Source organism: Mus caroli, chromosome 16, assembly GCF_900094665.2.
Source record: "Mus caroli chromosome 16, CAROLI_EIJ_v1.1, whole genome shotgun sequence".
In the NCBI taxonomy this organism is placed as follows: Eukaryota; Metazoa; Chordata; class Mammalia; order Rodentia; family Muridae; genus Mus; species Mus caroli.
The window spans coordinates 40,723,970-40,751,186 of NC_034585.1; the positions used below are offsets into that span (position 1 = coordinate 40,723,970).

The 27,217-nt window shown below is 42.2% G+C and overlaps 1 protein-coding gene and 1 non-coding gene across 4 annotated transcripts; both read right to left on the minus strand.

The window, feature by feature from the left end:
• Positions 1 to 1,728: 1,728 nt before the first annotated feature.
• Qtrt2 (queuine tRNA-ribosyltransferase accessory subunit 2) lies at positions 1,729 to 26,995 on the minus strand. 3 transcript variants are annotated; one of them, XM_029470761.1, is made up of 10 exons: positions 26,901 to 26,995; positions 18,651 to 18,701; positions 18,321 to 18,541; positions 17,608 to 17,663; positions 15,379 to 15,455; positions 14,100 to 14,312; positions 9,473 to 9,672; positions 6,772 to 6,923; positions 5,194 to 5,311; positions 1,729 to 3,563 (listed from the first exon to the last, which is right to left on the minus strand). In XM_029470761.1, the coding sequence occupies exons 3-10, from the start codon at positions 18,521 to 18,523 to the stop codon at positions 3,332 to 3,334; spliced, it is 1,251 nt and encodes a 416-aa protein (XP_029326621.1). In that variant the 5' UTR covers positions 18,524 to 18,541; positions 18,651 to 18,701; positions 26,901 to 26,995; the 3' UTR covers positions 1,729 to 3,331. The 3 variants fall into 3 exon arrangements, with proteins under 3 accessions (XP_029326621.1, XP_021040638.1, XP_029326622.1); XM_021184979.2 differs by lacking the exon at positions 18,651 to 18,701; XM_029470762.1 differs by lacking the exons at positions 18,651 to 18,701; positions 26,901 to 26,995 and having other exon boundaries at positions 18,296 to 18,541.
• LOC115029657 lies at positions 24,012 to 24,144 on the minus strand. Its single transcript, XR_003835217.1, has one exon. It is a non-coding gene; the product is annotated as a small nucleolar RNA SNORA84 (small nucleolar RNA).
• Positions 26,996 to 27,217: the final 222 nt, after the last annotated feature.

Below are 27,217 nucleotides of genomic sequence, written 5' to 3' on the forward strand. Positions count from 1 at the left end.
CATGTCGTGGAAGGAAAGCCAAGTCCCACAAGTTGTCCTCTGACCTGCACACTCGTGCTGTGTGGGGTCGTGTGTGTGTGTGTGTACACACAAATACAAATAACTAAATCAAATGAACACCAATTCTACCAAACAAATCAAGTATAACCTTCCCTACTCAGGGCTGCTCCATCTGTTAAATGTGACCTTCTAGGCTCTGACCTACACACACACACACACACACACACACACACACACACACACACACGGCACTGCCAGTTTTAATAAGCAGAAAGCCCACAGTGACAAGCAGGACTAATCAAACTGTGGAGAGCAGCCTGCTTCTAATCAGGGAGGCACAGGATAGTGATTTAACTCCATTGCTCAGTTAGCCTCATGCTGCCTCCATAGGAAAATAATTCCTGATAAGATAGTCGCTTTCCATTCTAGTGTAGTCCCTTTGATGATCTTTGTTTGAACTTTGTATTAAATGGCTTTAATTATAGTATTGGCTTAAAAAAAAGTTTTCTCCTTACTTTGCTCCAGAGAATAACGAAGTATCTCTATTCCCAATATATAAGAATCCCCAGTCTACTACTGACCACTGCATTCATTTGAGATAATCAGACTCAAACCTTGCAGCCATCTTCAGGGTGTAGCTAGCTGGGGATACTGATTGACAGTTCATTTTGAACCCGTATAGGCACTAGCATGGTACCGTGGACACATCTGTGAGGACAACTCTTCCCACTGGAATAGTCCCATTGATTCAGTCATGACTGTCTCAGTACCTTCAAATCAGAAGCAAGTCAAAACAGCATGGAGGGAGGATGAGGAGGGAGACAGCTTTGAGACAGGGTCTTGCTATGAGGCCCAGGCTGGTCCTGAAATCAATCTTTCTATTCCCATCTCAAGTGCTAGAATTCCAGGCAGGTGCCACCACGCCTGTCTACTCATAAGAATTTGCTACAGTGGTGGACAGTTGTCCTTTACCTATGGGAAGCTAGAATTTAACTTGGAAGCTGAGAAGTGACATAATTTTGACCTTCAGGCAGGCTGAAGTGATTGTTTAGCTTCAGTTCACGGGGATAACAGTGAGCTACAGGCGCATTTGCTAAGTTGTCTGGCACAGTGCTCCAAAGGGGGACTTGAGGTGACTCAGCAAGTAAAGGCACTTGACAAAGCTGACAACCTGAGCTTGATTCCTAGAACCCACACAGTGGAAGAAGGGAACTCCAAGCAGCAGCGGCCCATGCCTTTAATGCCAGCACTTGGGAGAGAGACAGGCAGAGCTCTGTGAGTTTGAGAAATGATCTACAGAGTGAGTTCCAGGACAGCCAGGGCTACACAGAAAAACCCTGTCTCAAAGAAGGAAGGGGGATGGGGGAAGGGGGAAGGGGGAAGGAAAAGGAAAAGGACCCAAAAACTACTCCAGAGATTGTGAACTTACTTTTACTATACACTAACATAGCTTTTTATCCACTATATATAATGTAGAGAGGCAGGTAACGTATATTGAGTGACAACATTCCTTCAAACTTAACATTAAAATTCTTTATATTATATAAAGAATTTTAAACATAAGAATTATAAACACAAATGATAAAATCTGAAGCAAGCTTTTTCCCATAAGAAATCTTTAGGATAGTCTCTGTGCCATGGAAATTTAATACTTTAGTAGATACACTACCATTTACAAAAAAACAATACACAGCGGGTTTTTTTTAATTAAAAATGTTTATTGGCTGTTGCCCTTCATACATTTACAACATAAAAGGAAATAATTTTTTCAAATGTGCTAATAAGAAAAAGACCCAGGGAACTGAACAATGTTTAACAGAATTTTCAGTGTTTTGGACATAAATAAAACTCATAAATTTATATGGATTCTTAGATATTTACTAATAATCCTTCAATAATGGGTTTGGTCTTGGCCAAGGATAAAACATATAAACAAGTACAAAATATATTCAACATAGATCACTGAGAACAGAAACTCTGTCTCTGTGTCTGCATTCTATGAATCCCTTGCATTCATCAAGAAGTCATACCACAAAAAGGAAAAACAACGTTGGATTTCCAACACATAAAAGTACAGTAATTTCATAATTCCTACATACAATGTTCAGTAATGGCCACTATAAATTGGAAACCAAACAAATATAAGAAATGCATTTCTTACACCTACAAAAATGAATCTTTTAAATTGTATTATTTTTATAAAAACTACATGTATATACATATGTTTTGTGTACTCCTTAGAAAAATTGATAAATATAGAAAAGATACATTAAAAAAAAAAAAAAAAGCCCTGTCATGCCACCACAAAAATACAGAATTACAGAGAACCCCGGAGGGACAACCAGCCTCAGGGTCAGAAGGATGCCAATTCACCAACCACTTCAAAATCCACAGGACAATCTTATGGCTGGATACAAACAAAACAGACAGACAAACAAACAAAAACAAAAAACGAAAGGAAGAATGGGGGAAGGGGTGAGGCCGACAGTGCTTAGTAAATAAGGATGGCGAGTATGACGGAGATTCTGAACAGTCTGCTTCCACCTGCCCATGCCTGTCCCTGTTTACTCACGAGGGGACAGGCTCAGAAAAGTCAGCATTTGCCTGAGCTTACAGCTGAGTGGAATGGAAACCCATCTGCTGTCAGGCCAGGATTGGGGCCACAGAGCAGTCATTACAGTTAGACAGTTTACGATGCTGAAGCTGTTAGCTGGATCTGCACAACCAGAGAGAGCAGCTAGGCAATATTTGGTTCCTAATGGGCAAGTACAGTGGCTTTCAGAAGACCCAGGCACAAAAAGACTTGTAGCCAAATGACGTCAACAGATCACAAAAGCATGGCCTGAGCCCCGTATTCCTGGGACGGATGAACATGTTTAAGGCAGGAGAACCCTGAGTGGTAGCTGCTGTGGTAACCCTGAAGACAAAGGTATGGCCCAAAGCCCCTGAGAGCATGAGGAGAAACAAATAAAAGCCTGTGGAATCAGCTAGATGACTTCTCCAGGGAATAGCTGTGCTTCCAGCTATGGCAGCCATCTCCACTCGGGCCTCACCCATCTCACTGGTTCCTAAAACCTCAAATCCTTTCAAGGCTCTCTCATATCTAATACTTTGTCTTCAACTAAAGGAATCTCACTAGTAGAATAAACCTAGAAAAATAAAGTCACAGTTCTGATCAATGTGGGTCAAGAAATCTGCAGAAGGCCTTCCTCCATACTCCTGTGGGCAGGGTGGGGCAGATGCTCTTTGGTCCCACCGTAACCGCTGAGAGCTCAGATCTCTGCCACTTCACTGTTTCTGGAGACAGAGACAGGCTTGTATTTTCCAGTTCTCAAAACATCTGTCTGCAAATGAGTTCTTTCAGCTGTGCCAGTGTGTCATTCTTTAGTGCTTCTCGGATGGAGCAGAAAAATCCAAAGTAGTGCTCGAAGTTGTGCATCATAAGCAGGACACCAGCCAGCAGCTCGTTGGTCATCAGAAGATGGTGGACGTACGCACGGGTGTGGTTCTTACAGCAGTAACAGGAGCACCCTCTTACGAGCGGGTCAAAGTCTTCCTGGTACCTGAGAGAAGGAAGTCAAAGAGAACGAGGAAGTGAAGACTACGAAATCTAGAACCCAGGCTACCTATTCTACTGGAGAGGTTACCAATGGTAATAACAGCCTTGCTGGGCAAGGCTCAGGGGGTGCTCTGATAGACGCAACCTCTCAGGTCTGGAGGCTAAGAAATCCACAGTGGTCACTGATCCGCTCAGAGCATTCCCAGAGCCAGTGCAAAGGCACCCGATACTAGGAAATGCTCTTCTGGCAAACGAAGCTTCTCTCCCACTGGTGAGAATAGCATCAGCGGCCCCGGCACAACCTCCATACCATACGGAGGCTTACAAAGCTCACACACATGTACTGTCTCAGCCAATCTCTACATCTTCTCTTGGATGTAGACTACTACTATATACTCTTGTGGGAAGGCTTGCCTCGGGGCCTGGGTCTGGGCTCTATAACTCAACTGGGCATGCCTATAAACAGCCACCTGTGTATGTGTCTCTCATTTGTTACTAGACGATACTAACAGCCTAACTAACTGTATCGTAAGGGTTATAAAATGAGCTACAAGGATTAACCCTGATGGCTGCACACTAATCTTATTTTTGTGTTACCTTTTGTCACCTACTAAGGTATGTGACTTTTCTGAGGTCACAGAGTCAAATACAGTACTAAGATTCGTCCCCAAAACTTCAACCTAGCACTAAGAATAAACATACTACAATTTCCAATTAGAGCTACGATTCAAAAGCCAGTTTAGTAGTAAACATTCATATTACCCTAATATTTGTTTGAAAGGAAAGAGTAGTCTTGTCAATTTTCAAAAAAATACTAAATGATGTAGATATTACCACATCAGATGCGCAATCAAGGAACAATAGGCTGTAAATAGGAGGTATGAGTTTTACATTCTTTCCTAAGTTCTCAGGTCTATGCCATTATTAGACAGCCATGAATAAGTCAGAAGCCCTAAAATGTCTCCTTATATAAACCGAGCACACCAGTGTTTGAATGCACAGAGAAGCACGCTCTGAAGTCAATGGATACCACTTTTGGTAAAATGCAAAGTTACAAGACAACCCAGTTCATCCGTCTTTTTGTTTTGTTTTTGAGATAAGATTTCATATATATATAGCTCCAGTTGGTTTGAAACTTGCTATATAGATCAGGCTGGTCTCAAACTCTCAGATCTCCCTACCTCTACCTAAGTGCTGGGGATTAAAGGTATACCCACTGTGCCCTCAGTTCAGCCTTCATTGATACCTTTATAACCTGTAGATAGTCAAGGGGACTTAAGCTTTTCTCATTGTACAAACTCTACCTTCTTTAACTTTGCAATCCTTATTTTGTTCTGTCCTTATCAAAAGTAATAAGAATAAAAACATCCAGCAACGGAGTGGTCGTTTTCTGACAGCTTTTCTAAAGCAATAGTTATCTAGCTTAATGTCCTGACAAGACGAAGTACCCAAAGGCATCCGCAGAGGAAAAAAAAAAAAGGTTTTTTGGAACCATATTTGAGAAGGCCTAAGTAATGTCCAACTATAAATATTTTACGAAGTCATAAACTGAAAAGGGAACAGTTACATAAACTTAAGACAGACTGAAATTAAAAAGTCAGAAATCAAAACCTAAACTTCAAAAAATGCCTTACTTTTTCTCCTTCAGATTAATTTCAAATGACGTCATCTCTTGGTTGCAACCAGTTGCTTCAATTTTCTTTGCTTGATCCAAGCCTTTTATTTCTTCTTGGACTCCATTTTGATGCAATACTGAAGAAAAACCAATAAAAAGTCTTGAGTTAAAATCAGATAAGGAGTGAACACTAGAAAAATTTTATTCTAGTTATAATTTCACAACCTTTAACCCCATAACTCCATTCATAGAATTATCCTCAGGAAATCACCAAGAAGAAATAAATAGTACACTGCTGGATGGCCAAGACTATCCCCATGGGATCTCAAGTCCAGCTAATCATGGATCCAAGCACATGACATATATCTTGCCATCAAAGAATGATAAAAAAAAAAAAAAAAAAAGAAAGAGGGGGTTATCACTATGACTTATCACGATGGACATGTAAATAAACTGGACTTCATGACAGCCCATATTCCAAGTAGATTAATGTAGATTAATGTAGAAGATGGCTTTAATTTATGTCTTCTGTGGAAACTCTGGCTAAGGAACCCACCCTGTACCTTTGCGGGCCTAGCTGGAAATGGAAGAACATTCCCTTAACTGCATGAGGAAGACCAGCAAAATAAAAAGGTCTCCAGAAAAGAAATGACAGCAATCAGTGTGGACCCAGGTAGGCAGATGGTTCTAGAAGGGTAACTTTAGTAAGTGACAGGGCGCTGAGTACAAAGCGCTGTGGAACTGTCCCCACGGACTGTGTGCTGAGATGGAACAACGAAGCCCTGCATTTTGGAAAATCCTCACCACTTAGGGAAGAGTTGACACTTTTCTATAAAATCTTCACTAGGTAACATTCCACAGATTTTAGAGTACACACAGACAGAGACATGATTCAAGAGTTGTAAAGAAAGTGAGAGGAGAACAAGGAAGGCCTCCTCTGCAAGCTGGAGGGAAGGCTGCACACATCCCTGAAGACAGGCTTCAAGGGAACTGGCCTGTGGTCTGTGTCCCAGGTCCCTTTCCTCTTCCATTTATGTGTCAGAATCTGACACTGCTTGTCTTGACTTTGAAATAACTAAACATTAAAAGAAAATGGCAGTGCTTCAAAGCAGTATTAGCAGAAGAAAGTAGCTTTTATATCTCAGTATGACAAAAACAACCCAAAGAAGCAAAAGGCAGCACAACGACCCGACGACGACGGTGTGTCTCCCTCCCTGCGAGTTAATTGCATGGGGCTTGCAAAAGGGAGACAAGAAGTCTTTTGTGGATAAAAACAAACTGACTTTTACTAAGCTGTTCAAAGGTTTCCTTTCCTTAGATTTTCATCACAATTCACTCTGAATTTTCTTTTTGTCAGGCTATGAACAGAAGAGGACTTGTTTTGGTTCACTATAAAAATCGCATCCTAATATTGATGACCTACACATGCAGTATTGAATTCCTTGCTCTAGGTGCCAACATCCCGGGATCACAAAGAAGAAATCAAAAGTGACCTTTATGAAAGGCTGTACACATTTCTGTCTCGTGACTTGGGGAAAACTTCATAGGAAATAGGAGAAATGAAAGATAAGAGTTAGGTAAACTTCAGAAGACCCACGTGTCTCCTCAGGATTCAGCTGGCAATCAAAGGTGAAAGTCAGGGCACAGCCCCGCTCTGTCACTTGATATGGGAAAAAACTCTCAAACAAGTCCACTCCCCTTTCGATACACTCGAGCACTTCGTCTGGCCGGCTGACACCGCAGATGAGCCTGTAAAAGCAACAATGAGAACAGCGGCATGAGGCAGTGGCCAGAATGAACGCAGAGGATGCTTCCAGGTCAACAGCATATTAAAACAACCACACAAACAACAGCGGCCAAGCTCAGGGTAGCAAGCATAGGCCACAGTGTGAGGCAGGGCTCAGGGCTGGAAGGAGAGAGACATGAGCTTGATACCCAGGCTGGCTGGTTACTGAGTTGCTGTGTTGTTTAGGGCAGTTCCTTTACATCCCGACTGCCATTGTGTCACTTTAAAACAGGAGCAATGATAAAGATCTCCACAGATTCACCATGGGGGGCAGGTGAAAAGCCAAAGGTGTTATCACTTCTAATAATTGCCATTCCCATCTTTCTGACCCACTCCATGGTCAGAGCTCACTTTACAACCCATCTAAACACTGCACAGATGTCTTAAAAGAATACACTTCACTCATTTCACCATCAGCTAGCTCCCCTTTTACTGTATTTTGCAGACTCATTTAATAGTTTGTCTTGCTTTCAGAATTTCAGCACTGCCTTCAGGATCTAAGAGTCTAGCTGGCTTTCTTCGTATTTTCTTTGTTAATGAGAAGTCTGCACTAGGAACTGAAACGGTGTCTGCCGAGGCAAGGGCTAAGGCATCTGGGGGCATTAATAACTTTCCAGCAGGTTTTGCCATGAGAACAAGACATGGAGAGGGACAGCATCAGGATTGCCTGGCTGCAATTATTTATTTCAATGTTTGTTTTTCTACCCATAGCCCTTTTCATGAATTAGAGGAGAAAAGCGTTCATACTTTCTGATTCTTTAAAGGACTTTTTAAAAAAGGACTTATGTAATATTAAACAAGCAGAACCCTTAAGTGTATGCCAGCTTTCCTGACTACAGCCTTCAATTCCTGTGAGGTTTTAGAACTCCACTCCAACTGAAGCTGGCATTTCTACACACTTAGAGAAAAACAACCCCAGCTTTCAAATTCAGAAAGAGACATCTGTGAATACTTAGCACAAGAAAGTCCAGAAAATGACTAGAAAAGCTCATGCTGAGTTGTTCATCTGTAGCACAGTGAATGGGCACAGGAAAGGGATGACACACAAACAGGTGTGTGTGTGTGTGTGTGTGTGTGTGAGAGAGAGAGAGAGAGAGAGAGAGAGNGAGAGAGAGAGAGAGAGAGGGAGAGAGAGGGAGAGAGAGGGAGAGAGAGAGAGGAAGGCTGGTAGGATGGCTTCAAGAGCCTGTTCTAGGGGATCCTCTAAGCTATCTCTAAGATACATGTACTTCATTGCATGTAATTATGTCTGGCTTTCAAAAAGCAGTAAGATTTCACATGTCCTGTCTAATAATAGCCCTTGAAAACAAAGTAGCATCTCAGAGCCAAGTATCTCAATATATCACAGGTAAAAAGCCAAGCCTTAATTCACATTAAGGATAAAAGACTGAAAATCTTTTTTTTTTTGGACATATAAGATTATATGTATTTTTCATAAACAATGTCTTTTGGAGTTTGTGTACACTAAATGCAGCCAAATAACAAGTGCGCTATCTCACACAATTACCATTTTTCCTGTGACAACACTTAATTCCCATTCTGTTCAGTTTTCAATACAACATCATCATCACGAACCGCCATCAGACTGCACAAGAGACCCCCTTAGCATACTCCTCCTTCTGATTATAATCATTCTTTGACCAACATCTTGCCCACCTCCTTGCTCCCACACTTCCCAGCCTTCAAGATTGATTTCGGGTTCCACAGGAGTGAGATCACACAGTACCGATTCCTGTGCCTGGCTTGCCTAACACACACAAAGTTGTGGGCTCCATTCCCAGCACTGTGCAGATCAGGAGCAATGGTGCACACCTGTAATCCCAGCTCTTGGGAGGCAGAGGCTGGAGGATCCATAGCAAGTTTGAGGCCAGGTTGGAATATACAAGACTCCACAGAAGTATAAATACATTAAGAAACAAAAACTTAGGTACTAGTGTGACATCAGTTGCTCTGAAATCCAGAATTTAGGAATCACCTCTTGTTACCATTGCAGTACTCTAAGATATATGTAACAACAACAACAACAACAACAAAAACCAACCCCACTAGTCACACCAATTAAACAAGCAAACAAAACAAAGCAACATCACTCACTAACTGCCACAAAAGCAGACTTGCTGAAGGCTCTTACTAACAGAGCATATCCTTGCCCCGCATACCCACATGCCTTGGTAGCACTAGAATGCAACATGGCTTTACTCTTGTCTCCAGGCACCAGGTTATCATGAGGAAAAAGCAGCATCTGTATTTGGCTCAAGAACGAGAGAACAGAGGGTAACATCTGCCCTCAGTTATGAGGATCAAATAAACGAATCCATGCCAATTCTCCCCCTCTACATTCTGAAACCAGGGTAGCAGTCTTGATGGTGATTTCCCAGCTGGCCAAGAATAAGACAGAAAGGACATAATCAAGACATGGAAAGGATACCCTGAGGAGACCCTGCATCACACTGTCACCAGCACCTCTGCCCACCTCCCACGAGGCTGGCCTGCATCCCAATCCAGCACTGGCCTTGGTTTGTCCTCTGGCAGCTCTGCAGTGACTGATGACAGCAAGTGCAGTCTGGTTTCTGTGACTGCTGGATCCCCTTGAAAGCCGTCCAGCAGGAAGCCCCCGACGGGTCGCTTGGCTGTCTCTCGTGCCGACCTCAACCTCTCTTCCATCACATCTCCACCCTCAATCACTCCAATGATCACACTTTTCTGGAGGACCTGAGAGAAGGAAGAATTCACTGCTTTGAACCACTGCAAGAACCTGAGACTTTCCGTTTGCATGAACTTTGCCTGGAAGTCCAATGGACAGAAGAGCTCACTGAAGGTGCTACAGATAAGACGTCTACAGGGAATGATGCACCCAAAGAACTGTTAAGGCTCTAAAGAACACATCGTAAAAACAACATGTTCTATGTCTGCCCTTAAACTAAATGTTCTCTGAGAAGGTACAAGAAGTAAGAGCATTAGTTTGAAGGACTCAACAGGCCTACTTGAAGTAACTTTCACATCTCTCCTGTACAGGTAATGTTAGGAACTAAGAGGCAGTCAAACTATAATAACTAGATTATACATTTTGAAAAAAAAAAAAAGAAAAGATTTCTGCTTCCATCTTCAAAGAACCAAATCTGATAAAACTAGTATCTCAACATAAAAAATACGCATATAAATATTAGAAACTATTCAGACCTTCTCAAGGTTCTAGCATGCAACATACCATAACAAAGGCAAAAACCTTATTCTTTGGAAGAATAAATAGCTATACAACAGAAAAAGCTCCAGAAACTTCTTGGAAAAAAAATTTTTTCCCCACCGCACCCCAAAAAATAGATAGAAAAGCACAAAACTCAGACAACAAAATGTGGGTGCTCTGCACACACAGAGCTACTGAGTCACTAGATATGAAAGGCAGGCAGGGGACAATGAGATCCTTACCTCGGTATCAAACCACCTACCAGAGACGGCACAGTGAGTCAAAAGTGGGGGGAAATAGCACTTCTATACCCAGACAACAAAGCAAAAGTGACTTCAGCTGTTAGGCAGGAGGTGGGGGTGGCTTGAACGAGCTGTTCCCTATAACTCTAATGCATTTGAATACTTGGTTCACACTTAGTGGCTGTTTGGGAAGGGCTGGGAAGTGTGGCTTTGTTGGAGGAAGTGTGTCACTGGAGTGGGTTTAAAGTTTCAAAAGCCCATGCCATTCCCAGTGTGTTCTCAATGCCTCCCGTCTGCACATCAAGATGTGTGTTCTCAGCTGTTCCTGCCACCAGGCCATCATGGAACTCTGAAACAGGAAGGCCAATTAGATGCGTTCTTTTGTAAGGTGCCTTAGTGATGTTTTGTCAGAGCAACAGAGAAACTACAACGGGGATAAGTAGGCAGTGTTTATCAAAATGCTAATGCTTTTATCTTTGAGTCGTAAAATTTCACTAACAAGCTCTCTTATAAATATATTGATTCATATGTATCAAGGTATGTTGACAAAGTAAGAACAGTACAGCTTCCTAAGCAACTGTTTTAAAAAGAACAAAGGAGAAACACTAACTAAGACAGGCACTGATGCTGAACACATGATTACATTAAGGTACTGCAGACACGCCTGTCTATGAACTAAGTATACATAAGTGAGTGTAAAGTGAGCCTTGCAGGAGACACACACATCACAAGTGCTTCTATGGGCAGGGAATACGGGAGGCTCCTTAACATAAACACAGGGACAACCACACCATTTGTCTCGTTTAGTGTAGAGTAATTCAGGGATAATTATGGTTACGGAGAGGGTACAGACAGCTTTCCTAATCTTGGTAAGGATGACAGGACCTGGGCTAAGGCAGTGCTGGTGTGATGACGAGGAAAGGCAACATCTGACAACCGGACAGGGGTAGGATCAACACGGCTGCTCTAGAAGTCCGAGGAGATGGTGCCAAAAGCAAAGACAGGAAGTAATCCCAGAACAGCGAAGGATGTGATGATTACTGTGCTCGGAGGGAGCACTCTAAAGCTGAGGATCACTGGGACGACAAATGGCGACTTTTAGCCACTGCACAAACAGTGAGTCACAGATCTGTGTGATACAAGTCAGAGTGTGCACACTACTTCAGTAGATGCCGAGCAGAACACCATCACATCCCTCTCTCACTGCCACAGCATACATGGCCAACACAGCACTCTTTTCCTGCAGCCCTGGCATGGTTCCAACACCCCGGAAGAAACCTCTTGCCATCCTCAACCTAGAGATTATCTGTGGGGAACAATGTCCAAACCAGAATGTTGGAGAGCTTTAGCAGTGAATGGTACAAGAGGATTCATAGCTGAGCAGTAGTGGATCAAGCCTTTAATCCCAGCACTCAGAGCTCTGAGTTTGAGGACAGCCAGGACTACAGGGAAACCTTGTCCCAAAAAACCAAAGAAACAAAAACAAAATGAAGAAGAACAACAATAAAAGACTAAGATTCAGTAACTGAAAACAGGAAGAAGTGTCCTGGATGCACCAAGTAGACAACTGCATAGGCCCGCCCATCCCAGGACTGTCAATCACAGCCTGAAGCAGGCCTGCCCATCCCAGGACTACCCTTAAGAAAGGAGGCAGGCATTGTTAGTAACATGAGGGTATTAGAGATACAGAAAGGCCCCAACATGTGACTAATATGCACAGTAACAAATGATAAGGCTGACCACGAGAGCTTAGATGAGGACTACTAAGCTTGTAGTCAAGACTCACTTGGACTTTCTAATCATCTTTGTCACATCCCCTTTTCCCGTTTTCTCTTTAACAAATATGACAAACAGGACAAAACCTGGTTAATAAGCCAAAACCAACCACCTAGATCCATAGCAAAACCACCATACTGGACTCCTGTGCTAAAAAAAAAAGTTCTGTTCAGAAGAAAGTTTCCCCTAATTGAGCTTACTAGCCAAATTATATTTTACTACTAATGTTCAGATTTGGCCCCACTGATCACCATAATGTTTTTCCCAGTCAAGGTCTCTCTAGATAGCCTAAGCTGGCCTTGAATTCATGATCCTTCTGCCCCAGAATCCCATGTGCCTGAGCATCACAGAAATGAGCCACTGAGTCTGACTGATCAGTGCCTTTGCTTCCCGCCTCTCTGCTCTCTAAGGAAGCATCCTTCAGCAGAATACGTATCCCTCTCGTCACCTCACAACCCTCCACTCCTGGCTTACTATGTCAGACACTCTGCTACCTAATGCAGATATGAAACCGGCACCAAACCCGAGCTACTGGACAGGACGGCTGAAAAGCAGCCGCATGAAGAAGTCAGTGCAGAGCCGTATGGCTGGGTCATGGGATAGCACATATCAATTAAAAGAGTAGTCAAGGATGGCAGGGAGTTCCCAGAAGTGTCAGGGACTGTTTCATAAAGAGATGAGTAAGTGAAACGAACCTAATAAAATCGAGAGAGGAAAAATGCCTGGAAATTTAAGAAAAAAAAAAAAATCCAGAAAAAAAAAAGTATCTGGGTATAGGTGGGCCAAAATTAAACAAATGAATGTTTTAAAGAGCTGCAAAATAATTGAGAAAGGCCAGACTGCCTGTCTCGGGAGAAGGCAGTCTGTGATGAGCGGGGGTATGCCGGGTACATAGACCATGGGAGGTGAAGTGGAGAATCACTGAATTGTCCTGGGAAGCAGAGCTGAAGGCCGGTTATGCAGAAGGGAGTATGGATGAGGGTAGCTAAAGCAGTTCAAAGGTAAGCACCGCCACAAGAGACTGGGCTCAACGGGAAGTGGGAAGAGGCAGCCTCAAGGCCTGTGTGAAGCGATGGAGTCAGGGAGGAACACACATTTGGACAGAAAATGTTCGTGGCCAGAAAGTCTTAAAACCTTTACATTCCTGGGCTAAGGAATCTGGTGAATGCTGTACGCTGAGGTAACGGTTTGGGGATGAGTAGACTTGAGAGATAAGAGCTTGACGGACACTCTACAGCCACAACTCAGCTATAGCCCAGTATGTACACAGTTCTGACTCTCAAGGTAAGTAAAAGGAAATTGACACAAACACATTTTCAAAATTATTTACCAAATAATTAAAACTAAGGGAAGGCGGTGCTGGAGACATGGCTCAGCAGATAGTAATACTTATTTCTCTTCCCAGAGGCCCTGAGTTCAATTCCCAGCAACCACGTGGTGGCTCACAACCATCTGTAATGGGGTCCGATGCCCTCTTCTGGTGTGTCTGAAGACAGCTGCGGTGTACTCACATATATAAAATAAAAAGACAATCTTTTTTAAAAAGAGTTATTTATTAATATTATTCTATGTAAGTACACTGTGGCTGTCTTCAGATACACCAGAAGAGGGTGTCACATCTTGTTACAGATGGTTGTGAGCCACCATGTGGTTTCTGGGATTTGTACTTAGGACCTTTGGAAGAGCAGTCTCATCCACTGAGCCATCTCTCCAGCCCCGAAAAGAAAAGAAAATAACTACAGGAAGGTAGCTTGGGGACAGATGAAAGAGCTTTAGATGGAATCCCAGAGAAGCCAACTTCCGGGGTTCAGCAAAGGAAACGGGAACATGTAGAGCAGAGATGCAAGGAACAGAGAAGTAGGCGGGAACCAGCCAAGGGGCATCCTGCCGCAGAAGGGAGATGAGCGGTTGGTTCCACAGCTATCGGGCAGCCTCACCTCAGACTCCTCCTGTAGTCGCAAACAGCTGTCCAGGAACAGAAGCGAGCGGTCCACAGACTTCCTGGCCCTTTTTATGGAAGTTGTTTCTCCACAAGATGCTTCCCCATCTGAGAGGCACTGGAACCAATCTGGCTGCAGGGCCTCCTGAATTGCCATGAACTTGGAAACAGTCATTTCCACTCGACCTCCAAAACCCCACACGGACACAGACTGCCGTGGAGCGAGAGATGAGGAATTAACAAGAGAAATATGAAAATAAAAAGCACATAACACACGGTGCACAGTAATCTCTAACAACTTGAGAGAAGATGTGTCAATCCGAAACCCTAGATGTGATTTAGGATTCACTATAGTCCAAATGAACTGAGTGTCCTGAGTTTAAATTTTACCTGCTGTAATGTGTTCAACTCAGATTTCCTAGACAGAGTTCATTGTTCTCTCTACTAAGTTCTTACATATATATATATGAATAGTAAAACATACTATTTTTAAAAATTCAAATTAAAAATAAAAATCCTTAGAGAAGCACAATTGAAAACGGTATTTATGCCGGGCAGTGGTGGAGACAGAGGCAGTAGGACCTCTGTGAGTTTGTGGCCAGACTGCTCTATAGACTGAGTTCCAGAATAGCTAGGGCAACAGAGAAAACCTGTCTCAGAAACAAACAATCCAAACTGTATTCTTAAGTAAAATTAAGAGTCACTGTGTACAGGAAGCGACTGCTCTTATAAGGCAATGGTGTACACTGAGCCATGCCCATGCCACCCTAAGGGGTGGTGCCAACAGAGCCACCACTCAGGCGAAGTCTAAGGAGCTACTGATACCATTCTTTATTCCCTACAACCTCTGGCCAGAGATCTAGCCTTTTGAATTCTGATCTAGCAGCAATACTGACTGAGGTTCCATTACATCTAGACACATCAGTGCTAACTCCTTAGCAGCTTTCCCGTGCTTCCAAGAGTGTTAACACTGCACACAAAGCGCCTGTATCCAAAGGCTACGTTTACTTTCCTCACAGACCTTCTTATCTGGCAGGAACTTGACCTTCTTCCACCTTCTGAATTTTTCCAACAATATTAAAATGCTGAGGATCTGTTCCTGAACTTAGCTCATCTTCAAGTAGCCCTCCTAAATCTTAAAAATCACATTCTGTTAAAATCATCAGCATAAACAGAGCGCATCAAGAAATCAACCCAGCCGTGGGGATGCCTTTGACGGTCACCATAACTGGCCTTCCCTGGACAAGACTGCAGTCTTGAGGCCCCCGAGAACACACCTTATTTGTTACATAACCAGCTGGGCCGGGGGTGACTGGATCGTGCAGGGAACAATAGAAGAGCGATTCTGGCATGCCTGTATAGACACAGAAAGAACTGTTCAAAGTGCTATAGGGAAAAGCCTGCCAGCATGTGCTGGTAGATAAAGCATCTCTCATCTCAGCTAACAGCTGGTACCTGATCCTGGGTTTATAGAAGGCCAGTGAAAAGGAGCAAAATGATTTCTTATTAATGACTGATGTTGGGGGCCCATCTCACTGTGGCAGTGCCATTCCTGGGCAAATGGTCCTGGGTTCTACACAAAAACAGGCTGAGTAGGTCACAAGGAGTAAGCCAATAAGCAGTGTCCCGGGGGCCTCTGCTTCAGTTTTTGTCAGGGTCTATAAGCCTTTAAATAAACCCCTCCACCCCACGCTGCTTTGGTAACTGTCTTTATTGAAGCAATAGACCCTCTAAGACAGAAAGTGGTATCAGGTTCAGAGGATACTGCTGTGACAGAGCTGACCCGGTTGTTTTGGGGAGCATCATGGAAATTGTGGAACTCTGAGCTAGAAAGCTTGTCTTCATTGAGCTGTTATGAGACTGCAGAAGGTAATGCTGAGGCACATGCAGACAGTGGAGGCCTGGGTTGTAAAGTTCAGGGTCCCTAGAAGACACTATCAGGGCCACTGTTAACATATGTCGAATTGAGGATCTGTGGTTCTGGTCAGCTGAAGCTGAGCTGTGATTAGTAACACACCTGAAACACTGAAGCAGAGTTCTCAACCAGCGGTGGTTACCCTTCGAGGGTCAAATGACCCTTTCACAGGGGTTACTTATCAGGTATCCTTATATCTGATATAATTGACAGATATTTACATTATAATTCATAACAGTCGCAAGATTACAGTTATAAAATAAAAATGAAGTAATTTAATGGTTGGGGGTCCCCACAACATGAGGAACTGTATTTTGAAGGACTGTGGCATTAGGAAGGGTGAGAACCACGGATCTACTGGGACAACCTCACAGTACGTTTAATGGACCCAAGATAACAGTTTTGTAGATTTTTATGTCAAAAAGAAAATAATTTAAAAACTTAAAAAAAATCTTTTAAAATGATTAATAAACCAGGGTCTAGAGAGTTAAGAGCCCTGGCTGCTCCTGCAGAGCACCCGGGTTCAGTTCCCAGTACTCACATGGTGGTTCATAGCCACCTGTAGCTCTGCTTCCAGGGGGTCTAACGCCCCCTTCTGACTTCTATGGGCACCGGGCATATGGGCATACAGTACACACATGCAGTCAAAACATTCAGACACATAAAATCAATATTTAAAAAATGATCAATAATTCACATATAAATCTCATCTGATACCCTACATTACCTATAGGATTCCACTTAAAACACAGACAAATTAAAAAAGGTTAAAATGTTTGCAGTGTTCCACCTTATTTGCTAAGTGTCAGCTATTACAATTATCTCTAGAAAGTGCATGCTAGCCATGGGCATGTAATGAAAGGCTTGTAGATTTTAAAGCTGCTGATTAAAACTGTTCTCACTTAAGGTACTGAGATTTCATACTCTCCTCTTCTGGACCAGTGAGGCATCACGGTTTCTAATGAAGAAGAATGGATGACGATGGATTCAGGAGTAATTAACTTAGCGAGGCCCACGCGCTGGGCAGTGGGGAGGAAACTGAGAGAAAGCGGTATATGGACGACCTGGTTCTGTAGCTGCCACCACTGAGGTTTTCCTCTCACTAACTGGGTACGTAACATCTGCACACAGAGTCCTTCTGGAACCCATGAGCTCTGCATCCTCTTCTCTGTGAAGGAGGCTCCTGTATGAGGAGACAGCTGTGGAGTGTGTACAGCCATGGCCTCTGCTCTGATCTCTGCATACCGTCTGCAGCAGTGGCCCCAGACCCGTTTACCACAGTCACTGCTTCCACCCTGACCTGACTTCACAGTACCCAGAGGAAGTTAGAGCCCCCTGTGGCTTGTCATGATATATTATGGAACCTTGACCCTGTGAAGCAACCAGGATCATCTTTTCCAATGAACCTTCAATCCCCAATGCTTCTTTCTTAGATGCCCCAAAGAAAAGGAGGAAGAGGAAGAAAAGAAGGTGTGGTGGTGGAAAAGGAGAAATAAATATATGAGAGAATCACGGTAAGCCAGCAGGACCTCCAAAATTTAAATTAACACGTCACAAATTACACATGCGTGGAATTTAAATTCGTCTTTACCTATAAAGCTTCCAACTCCTTTCTTATATTCTGCCAAGACTTCATGATGCTCTGCTCTGTAAGAAAAACAGGAAAATGCATGGCACAGCAAGGCCTCACTCTTTAGGTTCTCTGTACAGCACCTGACACCCTCTTCTCTGCACCCAAATAAGCCGCATGATGGTAAATACCATCTTCAACAGCAAAGCACATCACTGTTCGAGCTGTTCGACCGGCAGGTCTGGGTTCATTAGTGAAAATGAAGGTACACAATCTGCCACTGGTGCATGAGGAGAAGAACCGACAAAAACCAACTGCTCTGATCACTGGTTTCCTTTTCCTTTCTTGCCCCTTTAAAATCACTATCAACACAGTATCTCAGTTACTTGGTCATACAGTAAAATATTCAATTAAATATAGTTAGTTTGTACTTAAAACAATTTGAGTCTATCTCGTTTCCTAAAATGCACCAGGGGTCCAGAGGGTTGAAGGGGCTCTGAACTCCACGTTCTTATGTGGGGAGCAACAGAAAGGGCCTAGAGTTGGAAGGAAACGTATAGCACTGCTAACATACAGGTCTCGCTGGGATCCAGGTTAGGACCCAAAGGTTGTACAGTAGCTAATACTTCTCTTCTGATTTTAATTTTAATCTAGTTATGCACAGGAGGAAGCAGAAACCCTTCTGCACGCTGCAGCTAAGGCTGGATACCTGAATGCTTAGGTTCAGCACTCACAGGGATGAGAGTGTGAGCTGGGCCATGCCTGGGACCCCGTGGATGTTACGCAGCGTCTGATGTGTCAGGTGTGGGGCAGAGCCAGTCCTGGTGTAGAGAAGACAGCCCGGAATGTCCACCGTGCAGTCCCCTGCTTTGCCCAGGTTTTGTATTTTTCCTAGACGACAGCCATTAACGACTTTGATGAGACTCAGCTTCATCATTTGGGATTCTTCTGGGTTCTGAGAAGAAAATAGCATTAAATTCAGAAGGTGATTCACGACATCTAAAGGTTAAGTACTCTGCAAAGAAAGCAATGGACACAAAAATGAATAGCTGTGTGTCTATTACCTCTGCTTCACAGCGTTCGTGGGTATCAGGATGTGCGAACACACATGGAAGCTGACGGAAACAAAGCAAATGAAAGGACTGAAACAGAAGGTTAACTGTGACAGTCCCTCAGCCCTGAACACATACATGCACAGGGGGGCCATTCCACTTAGGGAACATGCTACTAACAACACTTCTCCAACCTGAGAGAATATTAACCAGTATTTTTCCTGTACAAATAAAAACTCAATAAAAGAGACTCCAAAACAGCATAATGGATATACATCAAAGACTACACAGCATAAAATAACAGATTATCTGCAAAATAGAATTATATTTATATATATGTATGTGTGTGTATATATATATTCTAGTTTACTCCCATAAAGGTGAGAAACTACAGGAGCAGATAAATGATTTCAACATGGGAAAGACATTTTTTTTTAAACAACTGTTGTTTTGTTTTTTTTTTAACGATTTATTTATTTATTTACTTATTAATTATATGTAAGTACACTGTAGCTGTCTTCAGACACCCCAGTAGAGGGCGTCAGATCTCATTACTGATGGTTGTGAGCACCATGTGGTAGCTGGGGTTTGAACTCAGGATCTTTGGAAGAGCAGTCAGTGCTCTTAACTACTAAGCCATCTCTCCAGCCCAAGACAAATTTTTTTAAGGAAAAGAATATATTCTTTCTAACTTCCATAAATATACCAAGAGGGTTTTAAAAACAACAGAAAACATTATTTGTAGGATGTTGTTAAATAATTAGCATTTAATGTAAAAAAATATGAGCTTTTAAAATGCACTACAGAGTTTGATAAACCAGTGTGGCTGATCATTTATAAAATGTCATTGGAGAGTTATGAGCTGGCTCATTGGGTAAAGGTGCTTGCTGCCAAATCTGTCAACCCAAGTTTGATCCCCTCCTATAGGAGAGAAAGAACTGACTCTGCCAAGTTGTACTTTGACCTCCACATAAATGTGCCACAGGACCTAGACACATACACATCATACAAACACATACTTTTTAAAATGTAAATGTCCGTGGTCATACCAACAGCTCATAAATACTATGTTACATCCTACATCAAGGATCCTTAGGAGTTCTTGCCTACTGAACCAGGGCTGTGTACATGTGCTCCTGAGTGCTCACTCCCATGAATGCATACATGGCAGAGGTACGCAAGTCCCCTGGCTCCCTAGGACCCACCCATCTCAGCACCCTAGTGGTGAGTTACAGGTGCCTAATAGCCATGCCAGGCAGGAAGTGGGTGCTGGGTATCCAGACTCACTTTACACAATGAATCATTCCCTCAGCCCCTCCCCTGAGTTTTATTAGTAGATGATTTATTATAGTTATGTGATAAACTCTAACTGTAGCACCTATATTCTAAAGCATTGCTTTCAAAGAAAGACAATTATTGTTTGAGACACAACCCAACATAGTAGGACAGATAGCTTAGTAGGTAAAAGGATTACCCTGCACATATAAAGACCTGAACTGAACCACCATGATTCATATATTTTTTTAAAAAGCTAGGCTTATAATTGCATGTCTATAATCCTAGGTCTGAGGAAGTAGACACAAATGGATCCCTGGGAGCTAGGTGGCCAGCCACCCTAGCTTAATCTTGCTAGCTCCAGACCAATGAAAAAAACCTGTCTCAAAAAAGGTGGCCCAGGCCTCATGGCTGACATTAGATGCTGTCCTCTGAACTTCATTAGCATGCACACACATACATTCACTCCTACACATACACAAAGATAGGAACAAATCAACAAGCATTCACATTTGGTAAAAAGGAATTTGGAAACACAATTACTACGATTAAAGAACAATGTTCTTATATTTAAATAAGACAGTTATCATAGTCATAAGAATATTAGACAAAATAATTAACTTCTGTATATTCCAAAGAGACTTCAGATAAATCAGAAATTATAAAACCTAGTGCAAACGTTTGTGAAAACAAGTCAATTTTCTTTGACTACAACATCATTTCAAGTAAAGACAAAGAAGCACAAAAATCACATTAGGGGGTTAGAAAGCTATAACTCAATGGGTCAAGTACTGGCCATGTAACATGAAGACTGAGTTCAGCTCCCCAGACCCCACGTAAAAGCCAGGCACATCAGTGAGTATCCATAACTCTAGAGCTGAGTGGGGTGGAGGAATGGAGAGGGGAGGCTGCCGGATGCTTGGCACTCACTGGCCTGCCAGCCTAGACAAATGAGGGAGTTCCACATTCAGTGAAGGAGCCTGCCTTAAAAACTAAGGTGGAACAAAGGAAGTGGGGGAGAAAAGTAAAAAGAAAGGGACTGGGGACTTAGCTCAGTGGTACAGCACTTGCCTAGCAACCGCAAGGCTCTGGGTTCGGTCCTCAGCTCTGAAGAAAAATAAAAGAAGAAAGGGTATAAAACACTTTCTAACTTTTCCAAGCACAGTCTCAACTTTATTCTCAATTGTTTCAACTCTGTTTAGTTTCTCATCTATCAATAAAGTTATATTAATCATATCAAAAATTAATGCTATTAGAATACAGTGAATTGTATAAATGAAGTAAGAACCTTGCTGATGGTTATTTAAACTGTTAAGAGGATGAAAATTCATCTTCAACATTATGAAAACATAACTATAAGACATTTTTACACCAGATTCAAACTCCTTATTTACTGGGTAAAACTCATTTTATATACTTAACTAAACCTGCAGCGCTCTGAAGCAAAGCTAAGAGCTGTAAAAAGTCTGAGAAGAAACTACAGTAAGGAACTACTTCAGAAAGTTCTAGAAACAAGAACCTGCTGTTTCTTCCCCTTCAGAAAATGTCTTGCTTGAATTGTTAAGGTCTGTAAAGAGTTTAAATGTATAAGAGTTGTGTTTTTAAATTAAATTCAGAGAGGGAATAAGAGCCTTCACAGAGCAATATCTGAATTAGTATGTAAATAGTCAAGTATAAGAATGGAGAGAGGAAACATATATAACCCAGGAAAATTACATAATGTCATCTTCAAGAAAATGCATGGGACGAGAGACCACTGTTATATAAAATAAGTTACACGCAGAAAGACAAGTGTCACAGGTTTTTCAGTCACATGTAGAAGTCAGAATTAAAAGAGGTCCTTTTGCACAAATACATGGAACAGAATAGCAGAGGCATGCATAACATCACTGCAAAAGTGGTGGGAAATTGTGTTCTAATTCCAAGCCAAATGCAAAGCAAAACTTAATCTAATGCAGAACTTAGATTTTTTTAAAAAAAGATAAAACTCAAGCTAGCAACTCTAAGAGCAATTTTTAAAAAAAGATTTATTAATTTTTTTATGTATGTGAGTACACTGTAGCTGTCTTCAGACACACCAGAAGAGGGCATCAGATCCCATTACAGATGCTTGTGAGCCACCATGTGGTTGCTAGAAATTGAACTCAGGACCTCTGGAAGAGCAGCCAGTGCTCTTAACCGCTGAGCCATCTCTCCAGCCCCTCTAAGAGCAGTTTTAAGAACTGTGGATCAAACAGAATTGGATTAAGGAAAATGGGCCTATAAATGCCTGACTGCTCTACAGAAGACCCATACAGGAAGTATAATTAAACAAACAAACAAACAAAACTGGTGCAAAGAAAATGGGAGTAAGTAACAATTATCTGCATAAAGGTATGTTCTCTCGATATCATATGTTCTCTCGATAGAATGAAACTCATTCTCCAAGGTACTGTTCAAAACCCACCAACCACTGTTCAAACATGTAGAGGCACTTAAACCTGGAAGCCCACACTCTTCTTGGCTTCCAAGACTCACTATTCTCTGGGGGAAGGGCCAGTTCATTCTTCCCAGCAGGGAAAAATAAACAGTCTAAAAGTCTCCATCACTCAATCCTGAGAGCTCGCTCGCTCATCCTTTCCCACCTAGCTGTGACTGAGGAAAACACTGCTTCTCCACTTAACCAGAACCACGTTGCTGTAAAGCTTGGTAACACTGGAACACAGCTGCCTACACATTTCAATTCACAACCCCTTTGCCAAAGAAACTGTCATAGAACCTATGTATATATAAAAGTACAAAAATTCATTAATAGCAAATCATAAAGAAAATTTAAGACATGTGTCTGGTACACATCTAGTTTTACCATTTATTAAAGATGAAGAGACTCAGGAGATGCCTCAATGGTTAAAGCTCTTGTGTTGCATGGGAGGAGTTTGGATCCAGAACCCATGTAAATACTACGTGGGCATGACAGCCTGCCTATAACTCCAGCCTCAGAAGTCAAAGAAAGTACCCCCCCCCCCAGAGTACAGCTATACTGGTGGGCTCTAGGTTTGATTGAGAAACCCTGCCTCAAGGAATAAGGTAGAAAGATGGAGAAGGATTCCTCATCAACCTCAGGCCTCCACATGCATGTGTGCACACAAATGGAAAAAGGTTAAAGCAGATTTGCATACTAATGAATGTGCTTGTTTATTTCATATAGAGAATTAATATCGGCTTAATATTTTATATTAAGGAGATATACTTGAATTTTTTACCTTTGACTATCTTTTGATTTTTATAATCATCAATGCTATTCCTATAAGGGTAGAAAACTGTATGTAGAATAAACATGACAGTTTACAAGACGCAACAGTCTTGAATCTAAGCTGGGGTACTTGGGGCAGCGTTTGTTAGTCACGTGGTGTGAAAACCAAAACTGCAGCAATGTCCCACAATGCAATGCAGGTGAGTGCTGCCAGACCACCTCGGATTGTTTGTCTTTAATTTATACTTGTTATATATTTAGAACTCTTTTATGTTGCAAGATTTTTATATGACCCTCCACCTTCATTTGGGCAAACTCATATGGGGTTGAGATTCACAGTTGATAACACTAGTCCCTTGAAGACATCAGCCACCAGCTCTGAGATGGGCTCCACAGTGAGAGCCTGTCTCAAGAAAGAAAAAAGAAAAATGGACAGTACTAGAAAATACACCTAAAATTTATTTTATTACACTCTTGTGTTTGTGTGTGTGTGTGCACACACATGTGTATGCCAATGTATGCCACAGTTCAAATTGGAGACCATTGGCCAGTTTGGAGGACTCAGTTACTCCTTCTACCATGTAGGGCCTCAGAAAACAAACACTGCTCATACTGCTTTGTGGCAAGCACCTTTACCCACTGAACCATCTTGCTGGCCCTGGAAAAATGTGTCTTATCAACATTAAAAAGCATAAAACATTTTTTCTGAGCTCAAAGAACCAGTGTTTCCTATCCTCAATCACTGTTCAATGCGAGATACATTTTTCTAGTTGTAACCTTTTTCTATACAAGTTTTTATTATGAATTAATGTATTCAATACAGACATAAATGTACACTCATGTGCATAGTTGTTTTGTTTTTTAAGTAATGTGCCAATGACCGGGCTATGGCAGCTGCTGAGAAGAAACAGCTCCCATGCATAAATCAAAGGATTTCTCTTGCCCATTGTATCCACTAGAAAGCTGTACCTACACAACAGCCTCCAGCAACCACAGGGCGCTTTTAAAACATAATCTGGAAGTGATGTAATCACCGACCCAAGCAAAGTTCAAGATGCAGACGAACAGTCTCCACAGCATCAAATGGTTTCATCTGCTTTCATCACCGTGGCCCGCCCCCTCCACTTACTGTGAGTTCCTTATATTGCAGGACTTGTCCTTTTCACTCTTAGAGATTAAGTATTTAGGGGTCCTAAGGAAGGACCTTAGGATGCAGGGAAAACTGACAGGCAGTGAGCAAATTTGTATTTCTGACAACTCCCTGCCCTAACACTGCTAATGCCAATCTGCCTTCATCTGTCAGAAGAGAAAGAATTTTTAAATGTTGTTTGAATGGATTATCTTTATGGACAGATGTCCCAAATTTGGCAACTGAATGCAGCAAGCATGAGATGATCACATTTTTTTTTTTTGGGGGGGGGGGACTATAGAGATCTGAAAATATTAAACATCCATTTCTCTCCCACCTTCCCCATACAAAGTTACCAATTATGTACACATAGAAAGAGACTATGAAGAGCTTCAAACAATTTGATGCACCAAGCTGATTCAGAAATGATGGATGTCGCAATATTTTAAAATTCTTTCCCTAATTGGTAGGGGAGAGAGAGATACACTAACTATACTAAACTTTATTAGGCACATGTGTTAAGAGTTTGGAAATAGCCCTCATGGGAATGGATGATGCTATCCAAACCTGTTAGAAAGAAATACAGAAGAAATTTGAAGAAAAATCCAATTATCCAATGAAAGTTTAAAAAAATAAATAAGAAGAAAGAAATAAACCCAATGAGGCACATCAAAAATATAAAATTCAGGTCTGGGGAATTGGCTCGGTGGTTAAAAGAACTTGCTATTGGTGCAGAGGAACCAGGTCTGGTCCCTAGTCAGCACATGGCAGTTTACAATCATCTGTAACTCCAGTTCTAGAAGATCAGGTTTCCCATTCTCATTTGAGGGTACCATGCACACTTGTGTATACATATATACATGTACACAAAAATATTCAAACACAGAAAAGAAAAATAAATCTTTAAGAAACAAAGAAAAGGAGGAAGGGAGGAAGGAAGGACCCAGCAGAGAATGCTGGCACATAATTCTAGCACCTGGGAGGCAGAGAGACAGGCAAATCTCTGTTAAGTTTGAGGCCAGCCTGACTATAGAGTGTGTTTCAGGCCAGACAGGGCTACAGAATGAGACACCACCCCAACAAAAAAAAAGCAAATGCTAATCTCATCCATTGAAAGGCCTAACAATCATAGTAGTTACATTTATTGGGTACTTACCATGCTTGATACATTAACTACATTAACCCTCAAAACAAATACAACACAGACCCTACGCACCTTTATTTTATAAACTAGTCAAGTGAAGCTAATACTGTGGCGGTGTGAATAAGAATGGCCCCCACAGGCTCATATATTTGAATGCTTAGTCACCAGGGAGTTGCACTATTTGAAAGGATTAGAAGGATAGGAGTTATGGACTTGTTGGAGGAAATGTGTCACTGGTTTTTAGGTTTCAAAAGTACATGCCAATCCTCTTTGTGCCTGTGGATGAGAATGCAGTTCTCAGCGACTGCTCCAGCGTCTGCCTGCATGCCAACATGCTTCCTGCTATGATAATGGACTAAACCTCTAAAACTGTAAGCAAGCCCTCAATGAAACGTTTTCTTTTATAACAGTTGCTTTGGTCATGGTGTCTCTTCACAGCAACAGAACAGTGACTAAGACAGTCACCAGTAGTAACTGGCAGAGCTGTTACTGGAATTATAGATGTCTTAGTTTTAGAGGCTATAATATAGGCTAGTGGCTTAGAAGAAACTGAAATTTGTCAAATGCAATGTTTCCATATTAACTGTGATAGTTCCCATTTTGCTACAGTGTAATTGTTCTTTTCCCATCTTGCCCCTCTGCCTCTAAGCCATCTTCTCCAAACTGACAGCCTTTCTCCAGACTCATCCAAACATTTAAACACACTTGTTCTCCAAAAATGGACACACATTGTATTATATGCACTTCTCTGAACTCTGCTTTTCATTCAGGAAAAAGTAGGTACACCTTCCAAAGAATCGCCATGAAACTAACTCTTCCAAAAGAACTAACCACCATTGAGACAGCGGAAAGTCTGAACATAACACAGCCCATTCAACAACGTTCTTACTGGTTCACACTCAAGTTAGAGGGCAGGTGCTAGGTCTATGGGGCACAGCTTTCCTTATCATATTTCCACCAGTTTAGAGTTTGGTTTAGATTCCCTGGCAGAATGTTTTACACACGTTGCTTTTCGATCATTACAATACTCCCAGGGTTTAGGTACAATCCCATTTTGCCAGTAAGTAAGCTGAATTGCCAACAAGTGGCCGGGTTCAAAACTCCAGTTCTGAATTTCTGCCCTGCCTTGAAAGCACACACGCCTTCAGTGGACTGTTCATGACAACATCCAGGCTTGGCTATTTAGGTTCAATTTTCCCTTAGTTCCATTAGCCATCCCAGGAGCCCTAGACTTTCCTATTCTTATAGTTTTCCTATTCTTATAGTTTCCCAAGTAACTGCTAAACTCAGAAAAACTTGCAGCTGAGCAGCTCATTCTCTGGCTGTAACTTGGCAATCACACTGGGAGACTCGGAGCAGGCAAAAGCCTAGACCAACAAGAAACCAAGTAATGACGAGGTGGGAACAAAATGCAACGCAATTTAAAAAAAAAAAAAAGTGGGCGCTACTCACCTTCCCTCAACAAGGAAAAGGAACACTTACCGGTTGATAACAAAACTCGGCACCCTCAGGACCCTTAAACTCTTCTCAAGAGATAACACGTGTTCCGACTCATAGAACCCTTGGCCCACTAAACCACGGTCTCCGCCGCAGAGCCAATCAGGAATTTCTGCGTCATCACCAAGCGCCAGAACTAGGCAAAGGCCCTGCTAAAGAAGCCCAGTGACCTCCACCGATGCCATAGTAACAGCGCGAAAGCAAGCTTCCCGCGCAACGCCTTCTGGGAGGAGTAGTTCCGGAATGTCTGACCCCTGTCTAGCTGCTAGGTGGCAGAACTACAACTCCCAGAACCACCTGAA

Bases quoted from the DNA above. Each gene is read 5' to 3' on its own strand.
- Qtrt2 (XM_021184979.2), bottom strand. From the start codon at position 18,523: ATGATGAAGCTGAGTCTCATCAAAGTCGTTAATGGCTGTCGTCTAGGA. The intron at 9,673-14,099 runs GTGAGGCTGCCC...TCCTTCTCTCAG, and splicing joins GACTACAGGAGGAGTCTGAG to GTCCTCCAGAAAAGTGTGAT. The intron at 5,312-6,771 runs GTGGGTCTTCTG...GTTTTTCTTCAG, and splicing joins GCTGAATCCTGAGGAGACAC to TATTGCATCAAAATGGAGTC.